The 17,087-nt window shown below is 39.5% G+C and overlaps 1 protein-coding gene across 1 annotated transcript in view; it reads left to right on the plus strand.

Annotated features, from left to right (window-relative positions):
* The first annotated feature begins 815 nt into the window (after positions 1–815).
* Positions 816–17,087, plus strand: part of RFC1 (replication factor C subunit 1) — a 77,723-nt gene continuing 61,451 nt past the window's right edge. Inside the window, exon 1 of the mRNA XM_044224496.1 lies at positions 816–944. Coding sequence (XP_044080431.1) covers positions 942–944 — 3 coding nt within the window. The 5' untranslated portion in view covers positions 816–941. The remainder of the gene's footprint in view (positions 945–17,087) is intronic.

The following is a 17,087-nucleotide window of genomic DNA, read 5'->3' on the forward strand; positions in this document are numbered from 1 at the left end:
CCCCACTAAACTCCTTAGGGTCTTAAAATTGTATGCAAATGTCTCATTCTATCCCACAATTCAGCAGCTTATCTATTAATATGAAACTTGGTTTACCCCAAACCTTTTGGGATCATTGTTTGTCTCTTGTGATACATCCTGGTTATGACTTGGCTTCCCACGCACCACGGCTGAGGAACTTCGTGCAGGTTTGGGAATTTAGAGGCCTGGATTCCTAGCCTGGACCCCTCAGCTTCTTTGGGCCTTGTATTTTTCACTTCTGAAATAGAGTGGGTGTTGGTGACTAGACGATTTTTACCAAAGTCTTTTCTGTTCTCCAATTACACAATATAAAATTGCCTCCCAGTAGGCTGGTTTTCAAACAGCGGGTCTTCACTTCGGGGGCAAAAAACCCCAATACGGCGGGTCAAACATTACATCAAGGTAACTGATCTTCGGTGAAACTGTTGTTAAACAATTGATATTTTACAGTAACACGAGAAAAAAATTAATGTAAGTTGCGAAACGTACATCTGGAACGTGTATTTTCACCGCGCGGGGTGGTCAGAACCCTTGAAAGATAAGTTCACGGCACTGCAACGTCCACTCGCGTCACCGGAGGAAGCCGATCGGCCCGCCTCGGCGGAGTAACGGAACCTCCACTTGAGCGCCCCCACCAAAAACTCACGGAGCAAAGCGGCGCGCGGGCCACGCTTCCGCGGCTCCTCGCGATGCCCGCTGCCCGGGCCTGCGGGGCGTCACCTGGGCCGACGTCGTACCTCCCGCCTCCCGCCGGGGCCCAAGTTTAGCTGCGCGCCTTCTGACGTCATCACCGGGCGCCGCGGGCCCCCACCTCCTTCCACTTCGCGGGAGAAGTTGTTGGCGCGAATGGATCCCGAGTCCCGGTAACGGATTCCCCAGCGGACAGGCCTGCCAGCCCGCGCCTGAGTCGGTGGGCTGCGATGGTGAGCCCCGGGGGAGGCTGTGCAGCTCGGGGGCTTGGGAGAGTTTGCAGGCTGAGTGTGGACCGGGCACTTTTGGTGTGGAGGGTGGGGGAGGATGGCGGTGCGGGGCTCCCAAGCGGAGCAGAGGCACAGAAGGGGCCCCCAATGCGGCACCGGTCGCACGGCTTTCCTGGGACCACGGGGTTTCAGCTCTGGGAGGCTGGCTGCGCGCAGGGCTTTTGGTGCTGCGCAGCAGTTTCACATTTTTTCGCTCATGGGGGGAAGGGAGAAAGGAAGGGAGTAAAGAAGGTGATTTGGGGACTTAGCGATAAAGTTTTTTTCCTGTTAGGCGTTACCCCAGAGCTCTGTTTCCGCCCTACCTAGAGCATTGATTTCAACCTTTGGTTCAAAGCTGAGAAAAATGTAACGAACTTTGCCTTCTTAGGAGTAAGTTGTCTCAGGCCTTCAACTTTCGTCATTAGTAGCACCATGAAAAGCTCATCACGTAACCGTTTTGAGACCGAGGGTATAAGGAGGATGCTCTATTTCGTTTAAAGGAGTTCATAGAAGTTAAAGGGGTGACACGGTTTACCAGGAAAACACACACACACACACAAACACACCAGAAGCACAGGAGATTAAACACAGATGTAGTATATTTGACAGCTGTCATCGCTTATCACCTGATGTTAAAAATAATCTTTAAAAAAGGCATCTGTGTATAATTCTGCATAAAGCATGTGAATTGAGAGTGAAGTGATTATGGAGCCATCCAAACAGACTTTCATGCTTGTGTGGCAATAGATACAAGTATGCATTTGAAATATTTAAAGGACAATTTATGATATTCCATTAAGCCAGAATCTACATCATAATCAGGCAGGTTTTTTAAGCTTTTTTTTTTTTTTTTTTTTTTTTTTAGCTTAGTTGTCACAATGCCAGCATTCTGGAGGGAAAATTTTTATGCCAAATTGGGAAACCTTGCAGCCCTTTGTGTTTTTTCTCAAAGAAGGATAAAATAGTAGCCACCTTGTACCAGATACCAATATGTGAGCTGTTGGTTTTATATGCCTTTTCTCATTTAAACATCACAGCAGTCTAGTTTTACAGATGGTAGAGGAACCTTTTAGAGTTTAAACAGCTTGTCATACAACTAATAAATGGTTGAACTAGAATTCTTGACCACTATATTACACGGCCCTAAAATGGTAATTACATTTTGTACTTAAGGCAGTATGGTATTGTGGAAAGTTGATGAGGTTTGGAGTATTGAACGTAAGAGTGAGGCAGTGATTTAGCCTTGCTCTGCCATTTAGTAGTTAAGTGGTGGTGGTTTTTATGTGGTTTAAATAAATACCTTAACTTTAACTTTTTAAAGCCCGTGTTTTTCTTAACTGTTAGAAGGGGCGAAGTATAGTTGCCTTAAGTGATTGTCTTGAGTATTAAACAGGATAATATAGGTAAAGCTGCTATTGTGGAACCTGGCATGTGAGGTTTTATACTACTATGTGACTACCAATGATCTAGTTTTCGTAGGAGGGACTCTGTGGAATGTTACATAGTTTTAAGGGACATCTTAGATGTCTCTGATGTCAGTTATGGTGAAAAATTTTCACGTCTTGTATAGTCAACTTTTGATCACTCAGATACTTTAAATTTTGATTCTTTTCTATCCTAGTATTGTTGTTCACAATGCAGATGAAAAATAAAGCTCTTCTTGGAAAAGAAGTAGAAGTCAGATGGGTCAGTTTTGCTCTTTGTTAAAGGGAAGAGGTTCTATAAAATAGATGAGGTTTTTTGATTATATTGGTATTTAATTTGGTCTTTCTGTCTCTAGTACAAAATTTAGCCAGACCCCAGACTAAAATTCTGTTCAGCATAGGTTTATTGAACATCTGTGCACAAGTTATATTGTAGTACAGTAGTTCTTTGGGTCAGTTATCTTTGATAATGTGATGAGTGGTATGCAAATTTTCTGCCCACAGAAGTGGGCATGTACATAGCATTTAAGAGGATTTGGATATCTTCTATAGCCCTTCCATAGATGTTAACAACTTTTGCCTTAGGAGCTATATTTTATTTTTCTCAAATATTTTCTAATTGAAGTTATTAAACAGAAGTAAAATACTGTATCCACAAAATGGAATACTCTGCAGGCATTAAAAAAGAGAAAACTTTTTTCCTTAATATAAAACAAATGTCAAGATAATTCAGTGAAAACAAAGTTATAGGACAGTATGTAAAGTACGTTTCACTTTATGTAGAGAAAGAGAGAAAAGAATATATACATATTTGCTTGAAGTCTGGAAGGATACACAGGGAGCTAACTGATAACATTTGTTGCCTCCAAAGATGGGAGGAAGAGGCAGGATGGGAGGGAGACTTTTTACTCTTGAATTTTGAACCATGTGAACTTAATGTCTATTAAAGGAATTGAAACAAAATTAAAAGTAAAAAGATTAGGAAAGAAACCACGTAAACAATTTGGATTGCTATAAAATGTTAATTATTTGCTCAAAATGTGAATAAAACCTGAGCTGCCATTTTAAAGACATAAGCATACATAATTCATGGCTGGTATAATTTATTGAAAATATGCGTAAAGTTTGAAAATAAATAAATTGGAAAAAAAAAAGAAAATATGCGTAAAGTTGAATTAAACACACATGAGACATAGAGGACAGCCTGTTTGAAGGGCTGTCAATTCTAAATACATCTGAGCTGCTTCATGCCCCATTCTAGGGGATACCTTTCATATTGTGAATATGTGAATCATATTTGAATGCTCCCCATAGAGTAGTGCTGTCACCCTATTAAAATGTACCTTTGCCATATATACTAGTTAGTAGTTGCCCTCTAAGGCCCCTGCCTACTTCTCTTATCTTTCTGGGTTTGTTGTTGTTGTTGTTGTTGTTGTTGTTTTGAGTAGATTATACTGGTTCTGTCCCAGCTTTTGTTCTTGCTGTTTCCTCTCCTTGTTCAGATCCTACCTTGCATATCTACCTTTTTCTCATCATTCAAGCTTCAGTCATCACTTCTCAGAGTTTTTGGTATTATATCTGAGAAACCATTGCTTAATCCAAGGTCTTTAGGACTTATGCCTAAGACTTTCACTTTTTATATTTAACTTTGAGACATTTTGAGTTAATGTTGTTTAGGGTATGAAGTAGGGGGTTCAAGTTTATTCTTTTGCATGGGGATATTCAGTTGTTCCTGCACCATTTGTAGACTCTTCTTTTCTCATTCAGTTATCTTATATCCCTTGTCAGAAACCAATTAACTGTAAGTGTGAGGGTCCCTCTACCCCATGGATTCTGCGTTCTTTTTCCCCTATTTATCTTAAGGCCAATAATACATCTTTATTACTGTAGTTTTGTGGTAAGGTGTCTCCCCTACCCTCCAACCCTGGCTTTATCGTAAGTTTTGAAATCAGGAAGTATTAGTCCTTCAACTCTGTTATTTTTCACAATTGTTTTGTGTTCTGGGTCCCTTGAATTTCCACATGAATTTTAGAATTGGCAAAGAAGCCAGCTGGGATTTTGACAGTGATCATGTTGAATCTGTAGATCGTCTTGGGAAGTATTGCCATCTGAACGGTAGGAGGTCTTCTGATCCATGAATATGGGCTATCTTTCCATTTGTTTAGGTCTTCAGTTTCTTTAAATAATGTTTAGAGTTTTCAGAGTGTGGGTTTTACACTTTTATTGAGTTTATTTCCAAGTATTTTTTTTCTTTTTGATGACACAGTAAATGAAACAATTTTCTTAATTTCAATTTTGGATTATTCATTGGAAGAGTGAGGAAATACAACTGACATATATATATATACACACACACACACACATATATATATATTTTTTAAGATTTTATTTATTTGACAGGTCACAAGTAGGCAGAGAGGCAGGCAGAGAGAGAGGAAGGGAAGCAGGCTCCCTGCTGAGCAGAGAGCCCGGTGTGGGGCTCGATCCCAGGACCCTGAGATCATGACCTGAGCCGAAAGCATAGGCTTTAACCCAATGAGCCACCCAGGTGCCCTTTTATATATTGATCTTGTATCCTGCAATCTTGCTGAACTCATTTAGTAGTTCTTATAGTTTTTTAGTGGATTCCTTAGGATTTTTTCTATATGAGATCATTTCATCTGTAGATAGAGATAGCTTTACTTTATCCTGTCCAATCTAGGTGCCTTTTCTTTCTCTCTCTCTCTCTCTCTCTCTCTCTTTTTTTCCCTAAATGCTTTTGCTGGAACCTCCACAGGATTGAATAGAAGTGATAGGAATTGTCGTGTCTTTTTCCTGATCTCAGGGGAAAGCATCCTAACCACTAACTTTACTTTCAAAGTATAAGGCCTTCATGTAGTTTTAAATACTTTAAGTTTATTTCATAATTTGTTTCTGCTGTGTTGCTACCAGTTAAATTATTGTGTATATTAGCCAGATATATAATTTTGTATTTTAGTGTTTTTCAGGGTAAAAGATTTTTTTTAAGATTTTATTTTTTTATTTGACATAGTGAGATCACAAGTAGGCAGAGAGGCAGGCAGAGAGAGAGAGAGAGGGAAGCAGGCTCCCTGCTGAGCAGAGAGCCCCATGTGGGACTCAATCCCAGGACCCTGAGATAATGACCCGAGCCAAAGGCGGCAGCTTAACCCACTGAGCCACCCAGGTGCCCAGGATAAAAGATTCTTACATTTGGATAGATTTTGTGCATTCTGTAATGATAACCAGTTTCTGTTTGTGGATTTGGTGGGTGGTTTAAAAATATTAATCAAATATTTGTATTTCTTTGTTACTTTCAGAGTAGAGAAGTGAAGTCAAGATATAATATTTTCGCAACTACAGAATACTGCAGTATTTATTTTGCATAAAGTCATGTACCCTCCAAAGATAAGTGAACAAAGTGACATAATTTGCTTTCTTTTTGCATTTTTGATAGACAAATATGACTTGTTTTTTGGTTGAGCTCATCAGCACTGGAAATAAGTAATTAGAAGTTTTTGGTTATACTTCAAAGTAACCATATAGCAGCTTCTGTACATTGACCTTTTAAAGCTAAAGGTCATTATGAAAGTTTACTTTTCTGTGGGTTTAGGAGTGTTTATTGCAAAAAAAACTTTTTTTTTCATTTCTACTAATAGATTTATAACCAACCAAGTTGGAAACTTCTCGATATAGGCAAAAGACTATAAATGCATGATTTTTGTTTGTTTGTTTGTTTGTTTTTTGAGTACTTGGCAAAGTTTGGTACTTTGTCTTGACTGTATATTAAAATAGCATTGGGGCTGCCTGCTAGATGATGCTTTTCTCTAACAGATTTGTGGAATTGTTAGTTACACCTTAAGGTAGAAAATACAAGAAGTCTTTTTTTGCTTACATTTAAGAACATCTTAAGTGTCAAAACTTTTACTAGAGAACATCTTTTTAGCATTCTCAGTTTTTTCATCTGTGACTTGAAGTTAAACATCATAGCGTTGTTATGAGGAGTAAATGAGTCAATATTTTTAAAGTGCCTAAATTATTGCCTGGCACAGAGCAAGTCCTGTTTAAGAGTTTATTAAATAAATAAATGAAGCCTTGAATCTGGGCATTGGCAATAGAAATAGAGGGAAGGGGACAGCAGTATTTGGGAGATAGGGTGGGTGGGATGAATAGGTGTAGAGTCAGATTGAGGAGGAAAAACAGTGTCCCTTTTTCTGTTTTGGGCAAATGGTGGTGCTGTGCATTGAGGTGAGGAATAAAAGAAGAAAACAACTCCCAGAGGAATATGAGCTTGGTTTTGGAGTTTATGAATTAGAGGCATCTTTGGAGCATTTGGGCAGAGCTGTATCTGGTAGACTATTGGCTATGTGGATATGGAGCTTAGAGGAGGGATGGAGACACAAGACTTAGAAGGTTCAGTGTATATATAGGTGGTACTGAGGTTGAGATGGATGGGTTAGCTTGCACAGTATACGCGAATCACAAGTTTTTAATTTCAGGTTCATGGGGAACCATTAATAGGTTTCAGGTGAAGACCCTGCATTTTAAAAAAGGATTTATTTATTTATTGAGAGAGAGGGAGTGATTGAGTGATTGAGCAGGTGTTCGGGGGGCAGAGGGAGAGAGAACCCTATAGCAAACTCCCCGCTGAGTTTGAAGCCTGATGCAGGGTGTGATCCTAGGATCCTGAGATCATGACCTGAGCTAAAATCAAGAGTCAGCCAAAATCAAGAGCTGGCCACTCAGCTGACTAAGACACCCAGGTGCCCCAACCCTGCATTTTAGATTACGTGCAGTTGTGTGTGTGTGTGTGTGTGTGTGTGTGTGTGTGGTTTGGTGGGGGGAGGGATGTTTTCTGACACCCGTCAGTTCTCTAGTTCTGTTGACACCAACTGGATATCCTACAGTTCAATTCAGTTCTGACACTGTTCAGAGTTAGTGCAGACTGCACAAGTTAAGGGGCTCCGTCCCATTGACTGCTTCCACTTCAGAAGCCAAGTGCAAGTCGTGAGCCACCTATACTGATGGACTAGCTCTAGATTGGCTGTTCAAGACCTGCTCCTCAGATGTGATAATTTGCTAGGATGGCTCACAGAACTTGAAAAACACTTTACTTAATATTTACCAGTTTTTCATAAGGACACAGTTCAGGAACAGCCAAATGGATGGTAAAGATCCACAGGGCAAGATATGGGAGGTTGGGGGACACAGAGCTTCTGTGCCATGTTTGGGTACACCACCCTCCGAGCAACTTGATGTGTTCACCAGCCCAGAAGCTCTTTGAACATCAAACCTTGCTTTTTCATGAGTTTTTATAACCCAGTCTTCAAACCTTCCTCTTCTCCCTGTACACCTAGGGATGGTGTGGAGAGTTCCCATTCTCAGCCTTTCTAGTGACCAGTCCCCATTCCCATTTGCCTCATTAGCATAACTTTAGATGTGATCCAGAGGGTGGATTGTAAATAACAGGATGCTCCTGTCACTTAGCAAATTCCAAGAGTTTTAGGAGCTCTGTGCGAGGAATGTAAAGACCTTACATATTTTTGTATTATAGTGTGTTTTTGCATATTTCTATGGAAAATATTCATAGCTTTTTTATTTTTTAATATTCATAGCTTTCGTCAGATCCACAAAAGCACAAAAAAACCCCTCGTATGTTTAATGTTTCCTTGGCACATATTTTAGATATCGATAGATAGTCAACCTGTTACTGACAGCTTCTTATACTAGCATGTAAGTTCTGCAAGGATTGAGGCCACAAGAATAGAGAACTGTATGGTGCCTGGCTCATGGTACATTTTCATAAGTATTTGGTGAATGAAGAAGTATAAATAAACTTTGTGTATCTAATAAAAGAGAAGTCAGCTAGAATAAAATTTACTGTTATCCAAACATCTCTAGCCCTTTCTACTTTGTATCTAATTTATTGAACATTTAATGACAATGTATAATATAGCCTAGAAAAATACAGCATTTATTATGTGATAGGTCTGTTTTCCTTTTTTTAAAAAAATATGTATTTTAAAAATGGAAATATAGGTGACACACATTGTTACATTTGTTTCAGGCATGAAACATAGTGGATTAACAATTCTGTACTTTATGCCGTGCTCACAAGTGTGGTAGCCATTGTATGTCACCATAAAACACTATTACAATACCATTGACTATATTCTCTATGCTGTACCTTTCATCGCTGTGACTTATTCATTCCATAATTGGAAGCCGGTATCTCCCACTTCAGCCATCCCCCGAACCCTCTCCCTTCTGGCAATCACCACTTCTCTGTGTTTATGGTCTTTTTAGGCTTTTTTTTTTTTTTTTTTTAATATGCCACATGTAAGTGAAATTATGTATTGGTCTCTCTGTCTGACTTATTTCACTTAGTATGACACTCCATGTTGTCACAAATGACAAATCTTTCATTCGTTTTCATGGCGGAGTGATATTCCTCTGTGTGTGTGTGTGTGTGTACACCACATTCTTGTATATTCATCTGTCAGTGGACATGTAGGTTGGTAGTTCTGTTTTTTTTTTTTTTTAAAGATTTTATTTATTTGACAGACAGAGAGTACAAGTAGGCAGAGAGGCAGGCAGAGAGAGAGGAAGGGAAGCATTCTCCCCGCTGAGCAGAGAGCCCAATGTGGGACTCGATCCCAGAACCCTGAGATCATGACCTATGCCAAAGGCAGCGGCCTAACCCACTGAGCCACCCGGGTGCCCCGGTAGTTCTGTTTTTGATTTGAACTTAATTTCAATGTTCATTCAAGTAGGTTAAATTTGCTTTTTTAGGCTAGAAGTCAGTTGTAAGAAATTGACTTCTGGATGAATAAAAACTGTAATCAGACTACATTAACCTTGGTAAAAATGTCAAAATATCAAAATAAATCATCAGATCAGGCATAAAGAGTTTTAAATGTTTCAGTTATCTCAATTACGCAGGTTTGAAGACCTTAATTTTTAAAAAACCCAAATTATTAATTTCATTTTCTGTTTAATTTTGCCAGTGTTAGTATTTTTGGATCAGGTATATTTGAAAATATTTTGTGATACAGTTTTATTTTTATTTTTTTTTAGTATTTTGTGTGTGTATATATATATATTTAATTTAATTTTAATTTTTTTTCAGTGTTCCAGCATTCATTGTTTATGCACTGCACCCAGTGCTCCATGTGTTACGTGTAGTTTTAGGCTCATATGATACACATACTATGGCTTCAGAATTTTATACATCTTCCTCAACACAGCTAAGAATGAAAATGTGTTTTTTCGCTGTCTTGGGAGCAAGCGACCTCTTGGGTAAACTAAGTTGATTCCAGAGCAAGTGGGAGAGGCAGATGTTTCCCCTAATCGGATGTTCTCCATTTCTATTCCCTTTCTGTGCTTTATTTTGTCTGCCATTTCCTGTGTTACATTCCCCACCCGCCCAGCCCAAAGACAGAAAGACCCAGAACAGACAGTAGAATGAAAGTTCCACAAGAACAGAGACTTTTGTCTGTTTCGTTTATTCCAAACACCAAGAATAGTTCTTGGCTCATGGAAGGCTCTTAATGAGTATCTGTTGAAAGAATGAATGAATGAATGAATGAGTGAGTGAATGAATGAATGAAAAAAGGAAGGAAGGAAGGTGATGCAGGTTCTTAAAATTCTTCCTGGGTAGAACCTGTTGCTATTTATTTATTTATTTATTTTAAAGACTTTATTTATTTATTTGACAGAGATCACAAGTAGGCAGAGAGGCAGGCAGGGAGAGAGAGGGAAGCAGGCTCCCCGCCGATCAGAGAGCCTGACGCAGGGCTCGATCCCAGGACCCTGGGATCATGACCTGAGCCGAAGGCAGAGGCTTTAATCCACTGAGCCACCCAGGTGCCCCAGACCTGTTATTATTTAAAAAAATTTTTCAGACCATACTTTTTTTTACTCACTGGTATCTTACTCAGGAAATTTCTTGAGTCCTGTGGCAGACTTGGCTGTATCATTAACATCAATTATGTATAGAGATGCATACGATTTCTTTTTTTTTTCTTTAAAGATTTTATTTATTTATTTGTCAGAGAGAGAGAGAGCATAAGCAGGCAGAGTGGCAGGCAGAGGCAGAGAGAGAAGCAGGCTTCCTGCTGAGCAAGAAGCCTGATGCTGGACTTGATCCCAGGATCCTGGGATTGTGACTTGAGCTGAAGGCAGCCACTTAACTGACTTGAGTCACCCAGGCATCCCAATACATGTGATTTCTGAAAGGTAACTCATTTGGCTGAAAGCAGATTGGAAGAGGAAGTATTGTACTAAAAGTGGAAGTACGGGGCGCCCGGGTGGCTCAGTGGGTTAAAGCCTCTGCCTTCGGCTCAGGTCATGATCTCAGGGACCTGGGATCGAGCCCCACATTGGGCTCTCTGCTCAGCAGGGAGCCTGCTTCCTCCTCTCTCTCTCTCTGTCTACTTGAGATCTCTGCCTATCAAATAAATAAATAAAATCTTAAAAAAAAAAGTGGAAGTACTTTTTTTTAAGTAGCCACAATATTATGACAAGAGAGTACCATACTATAAGTATCAATTTATAGAAGTCAATTTTATTTTTATTTTTTTTAAACGATTTTATTTTTTAAGTAATCTCTACACCCAGCATGGAGCTTGAACTCAAAATTTCAAGATCAAGAATCCCATGTTTCACTGAGCCAGCCAGGTGCGCCTGAAAGGGCAACTTTAATAATTCACTTCAGAAATAATATACAATAAGTGTTAATTTAACATCCACTTAAATTCTTTTTTTTTTTTTAAAGATTTTATTTGTTTTTTGAAAGAGAGAGAGCGAGCAAGCATGTGCACATGATCGGGGGGGAGCTGCAGAGGGAGAGGGAGAAGCAGACTCTGTGGCTGAACAGGGAGCCTGAGGGGGGACTCGATCCCAGGAGCCCAGGATCATGACATGAGCTGAAGGTAGATGCCCAGTTGACTGAGCTACCCAGGTGTCCCTCCACTTAAAATTTCTTAAAGCCAAAAGCAATAGGTAAAATCACAGCATCAAATTAATTTCAATTAAAGATTATTTTAATACTCAATCTTTAAAAATAAATCTACCATGAGTTTCATTTTAGGTAATCAAGAACATCTCTTTTGGAGCCCAGGTGTGAAGACCGGTGACCTTAGAAATAACTACACATATGTTCAGCTGAATTTTTTTTTTAAGGTTTTATTTTTAAGTAATCTCCACACCCAACATGGGGCTCAAACTCACAACCCTGCAATCAAGAGATGGCATGCTTCACTGACTGAGCCAGCCAGGTGCCCCCTGCGGTCAGCCAATATTAGTGAAGCATCTACTTGTCTCTGGTGTTGGCCCTGTACTTGACATAGAGTGGTGAGATAAACAAATTTGCCACATGGAACTAAATGGCAGTGCCTTCAAGCTCAGATTTATAGGACTGTGGAAAGTTTCTCCTGGGGCGCCTGGCTCAGCTGGTGGAGCTTGTGACTCTCTCGGTCTCAGGTTCACGAGCTGGAGCTCCATGTTGGAGGTGGAGGTTACTTAAAAATATCTCCTGCTAATCATTTTAGGACTCAGTTCAGGTGTGGCTTCTTTTAGGCAGCTGCCCCGAAGGCCCTCTGTGTTAGGTGCTCGAAGTGCTCTTGTAGTTTATTGGTAAGCTCTCTCTCAGCACTGTTTTGGATCGAATTCTTTATATACTAATTTGTATCTCAGGTAGCTTCATGAGCACCTTTTTCTGTTTGTGTTCTAAGTCGCTGGCGTAATGCCTGCCTGTAAGCATTCGAATTATCAGAAATGAGAAGGGAAAGGCCATACTGCTTGATTGTGGGGTATGACTGCTTTTGCGTAGATTCTTAGAGATATAGGGAAACTATGAAGGGACAGTCATGGTCAAGTGGAAAACTGTGAAAGAGATTTGGAGTCAGAGGACCAGGTTCCATTGTGGAGGTTTTTGACATATCATCTTAATCCTCACAGGAATTTTATGAGGCAAGTGGTACCATGAGGAACCTAAGGGGCAGAGAAGTAATTCATCCCAAGTGACCGCTAGTACATGGCAAAACTGACAGAAAGCCTGTGTTTGACTTAATTCTACTTACTCATCTGTAAAATGGAGAGATTCTGTTTGCCCTACATACCTCATAGAGTCATCCAAAGAGATAAATCTATGTCTGGTAGCTGGAAGTAAAAGCATGAAAAACTACTTGTTTTTATTACCTGTGTGCTAAAATTTGTTTTAGTTTTGATGTGACTTTTTCCTAAATTTTTGCTTTATTTGATATTACCTTTTTGTTCAGCTAATAACTGTTGAAGAAGAAAATAATAATTACTACTTTTTTTTTGTTTCCCCAAGTAAAAACAGTGTTATTTTCTTTTATCATTTCTTTTATCATTCCTTTTAGAGATAGAATTCCTGGTACAATGGGTATGCATATTTACATTTTGATAAGTATTGCTGATTGTCCTTCAGAATGGTTTTTGTTTTCTGGTGTGCCAGTTTTTGCTTTTAGGGCAGTATAGTGTGTGAGCGTCTGTTTCCCTGTATCTTTGACAAATCTGGGCATTATCAGTCTTTCAACATTTAGAGAAAAATAATCCAGTTTCAGCTTATCTGTTTACTTATTTATTTTTAATGATTTTATTTATTTATTCATTTGAAAGAGAGCAAAAACAAGAGAGATCTCAGAGGGAGAGGGAGAAGCAGACTCACCAGTGAGTGGAGAGTCTGATGTGGGGTTTGATCCCAGGACTCTGGGATCATGATCTGAGCTGAAGGCAGCCACTTAACTGACTGAGTCCCCCAGGTACCCCAGTTTATCTGTTTATTATTTGTGAAGTTGAACATCTCTTATTGTTTTTCAGTTATTTGCATTTTTAAAATAATTTGTTTGGGCTCCTGGGTGGCTCAGTCGTTTAAGTGTCTGCCTTCTGCTCAGGTCATAATCTCAGGGTCCTGGGATTGATTTCTCCATCTGCTTTGTGCTCCCTGCTCAGTGGGGAGCCTGCTTCTCCCTCTCCCTCTCTGTCTGTGGCTCTCCCTGCTTGTGCATTCTCTTCCTCAACTAAATAAAATCTTAAAAAAAAGAAATAATTTGCTTTAGTAGTTTTTCACTTTTCTACTCAGCTATCTTATTGATTTGTAGGAACCCTTATATAACACATGTTGTAGATCTTTTCAAGTTCTTTATATTTTAACTTTTGCTTATGTCATCTTTTATTTTTGTGTAGTCAGATCTTTATGGATCTTTATCTTTATCTTTATGGATGCTCTGCTTAGGCTATCCCTTTGCCAAGATTATAAAAATAAGTTTAAAAATCTATTCCTGGGGTACCTGGGTGGCTCATTGGGTTGGGCCTCTGCCTTTGGTTCAGGTCATGATCTCAGGGTCCTAGGATTGAGCCCCACATCTCTGCTCAGCAGGGAGCCTGCTTCTCCCTCTCTTGGCCTGCCTTTCTGCCTACTTGTGATCTCTCTCTCTCTTAAATAAATACATAAAATCTTTAAAAAATTAAAAAAAAATCTATTCCTTTTTCTACTCATATTTAGAGCAAGAGTTATTCTGTGCAGGGAAAAGTGGTGTTTAGATCCATTGTTTGGGAGTATGATTAGCCACTAGATTAATGATTTCATTTCATGAAATCTTTGAAAACTGGGGATACTAGACAGGGAATGTTACGGAGTAAGGTGAAGTCACTCTCTAAATTGAGCCAGATTAGTGACCTTTAGATATTTTTATACATAATGGCTGCTCACATTGGAGATAATTCTAAAAAGGTAGAATAGATTGGCTTTCATTGTGATGAAAATGCTTTTCCAAAAGTTAAGTTTTGTTTTTTTTTTAAAGATTTTATTTATTTATTTGACAGACAGAGATCACAGGTAGGCAGAGAGGCAGGCAGAGAGAGAGGAGGAAGCAGGCCCCCTGCTAAGCAGAGAGCCTGATGCGGGGCTCGATCCGACGACCCTGGGATCATGACCTGAGCCGAAGGCAGAGGCTTACCCCACTGAGCCACCCAGGCACCCCAAAAGTTTAGATTTTTAATGTATGTTGAGTTAGATCATGCTGTAATTTCTTTAACTGTTCTGCTGCTATCAGAGGATAAGGGTGTAGGGAGTGAGAGAGTGGGGTAGCATAGAGGAAAGAAGGGCTGCCTGGGTGGAACAGTTGGTTAAGCACCTGACTCTTGGTTTGGCTCAGGTCGTGATCTCAGGATTGTGAGATTGAGCTCCGCTTGGGACTCTGCCCTTAGCATGGAGTCTGCACCCCACCCCCACCTCCGTGTCTGTCTCTCAAATAAATAAATAAATCTTTAACAAAAATAAAGGAGGAGAAAGAGGATGTGAATAGAAGGGATTACTTGGGAAGGAAAGGTAACAGTGCTGAGGCGTGGCAGTATGGGACAGACAGAAATCAGGGAACCTCAATATAACCAGCAATTCCATTTCCTAAATTGTTTTGTTTTCTTTGTGCGGTTTTAAGCATTTGTTGTCCTAATACAGATTGAAAATCAGCACTGACTTTAACCTGATTATTAACCCTCAGTTTTGGTATTTCCATGGTGTATGTGCTGTTCCGCGCTGTGTCGTGTGCGAACAGTCATCACTGTTTGAATGAAGAATCATTTGGTAATTTGAAAAGTGAAACTCCAATGTGAAACTTTCATTTCCTCCCGAAGCAGTAAAATAAGTGGTTGCCAACCTCAAACCCAATTTTTTGCATATTATATGGAAGACTGTGGCTTTCTTTATGGTCCATCTTTCTTTAGCACCTGACACAAATGTGTTAGTTTCATAGCTGAGGTATCCATTTCGTAAACAGTATTTTTTAGACTTAGATTTTATTAGGATGGGTTTATGACTTTTGTATACTAAGAAATTTATAAAAGACAACATAAAGCCAGGAAAGTCTATAATCGTATTAAAAGAAAAAAAACTTAAGGGGCGCCTGGGTGGCTCAGTTGTTGATTGTCTGCTTCAGCTCAGACCATGATCCCAGGGTCCTGGGATTGAGCCCCCACATTGGGCTTCCTGCTCAGCGGGGAGCCTGCTTCTCTCTCTGTCTCTCCCACTCCCCCTGCTTTGTTCCCTCTCTCCCTGAGTCTCTCTCTGTCAAATAAATAAAATCTTTTTTTTTTTTTTTAAAGATTTTATTTATTTATTTGACAGACAGAGATCACAAGTAGGCAGAGAGAGGAGGAAGCAGGCTCCCTGCCGAGCAGAGAGCCCTATGCGGGGCTTGATCCCAGGACTCTGGGATCACGACCTGAGCCGAGGGCAGAGGCTTTAACCCACTGAGCCACCCAGGTGCCCCAAATAAATAAAATCTTAAAAAAAAAAAACAAAAACAAACCCAACACAAAAACAGTTTAAGGTGTCTATATGCCTCATTTATCTGCTTTGTTTGTTTGCTTAGACACAAAAATATTTGTGTGTGTGCGCAGGCATGTGTGTATAACACTTATTTGGGATTTTTGACATTTTAAGAGTATGACATTTACTGCCAGCATCTAGGAAATGTTAACTTTCTTATACTTCACAAAGCACTTTTAATAGACATTTTCCTCACTGTAATAAAGAGGTAGGTTGGAACAGGTAAAAATGATCAAAAACTTGGGACTATAAACATGAAGGATAGGAAGGGTGGAACACCTGGCTCTTGAACCCTATTCTGAGGAATTCAGATCCTTACTCAGATTTCATTTTTTTGTGTTCATTATACCCTTGCCTGGGAGCAGAGATAATTGAAAATAGAGATGTGTCAGTGATGTGAAGGGATGATAGTTCATAAATGAGGGGAAGGGAAGCTTTCTACTCCAGCCAAAATTAGTTAATTCTTATAAAGCATACGTAGTATTAGTTTCACTTTCCTGATGGGAAAACAGATTAAAGTAATCTGCCCAAGGTCATACATAAAATTCCCTACAGCAGAGATTTATACTGAGGCTAATAAGTTCTTTTTTTTTTTTTTTTTTTTTTTTTTTTCTTTTCTTTTTTTTTTTTTTTTTTAAGATTTTATTTTACTTACTTGAGAGAGAGAGACAGTGAGAGAGAGAATGAGCGAGGAGAAGGTCAGAGAGCGAAGCAGACTCCCCATGGAGCTGGGAGCCTGATGTGGGACTCGATCCCGGGACTCCAGGATCACGCCCTGAGCCGGAGGCAGTCGTTTAACCAACTGCGCCACCCAGGCGTCCCGAGGCTAATAAGTTCTATGCCCATTCTTTACACTATACTTCAAAGCTAAAATCAAAAGTAGGGAAGGATATGTATGCAAAATATAAAAGAGTGATTTAAATTGTAAATTACATTGTAAATGTTTCATTATGATTAAATTTTATTTAAATTTTATTTTAGCAGTATAACACAAGGGGATAGAGCAATTAAAGAGAATATTGTAACAAGCATCAAAATATTTTTTTCCGAATTTGGAAAAATCATATAAAGAAAAATAATTTCTAAGGTTTTTAGTTCTTAAGGTTATAAATGATCAGGCTTGTGAGAGTTATCTTTCTCTGAAATTGGAGTATAAATACTATGGGCAAGGATTACTCTTCAACATTTGTCTTCTCCAGCAATCTGCCTGGAGTGCCCAGAGCATTTGCATGTGAAATGCGTGCTCTGATGTCCCTTTAATAGGTGCTTTCCATACGCTAAGAGGCACCTAGAAGATGGGTTTCTTCTCCACTCCCTGTTCGTTTAGGACTC

The sequence above is a fragment of the Neovison vison genome, chromosome 11 (assembly GCF_020171115.1).
Source record: "Neovison vison isolate M4711 chromosome 11, ASM_NN_V1, whole genome shotgun sequence".
NCBI classification, from domain to species: domain Eukaryota; kingdom Metazoa; phylum Chordata; class Mammalia; order Carnivora; family Mustelidae; genus Neogale; species Neogale vison.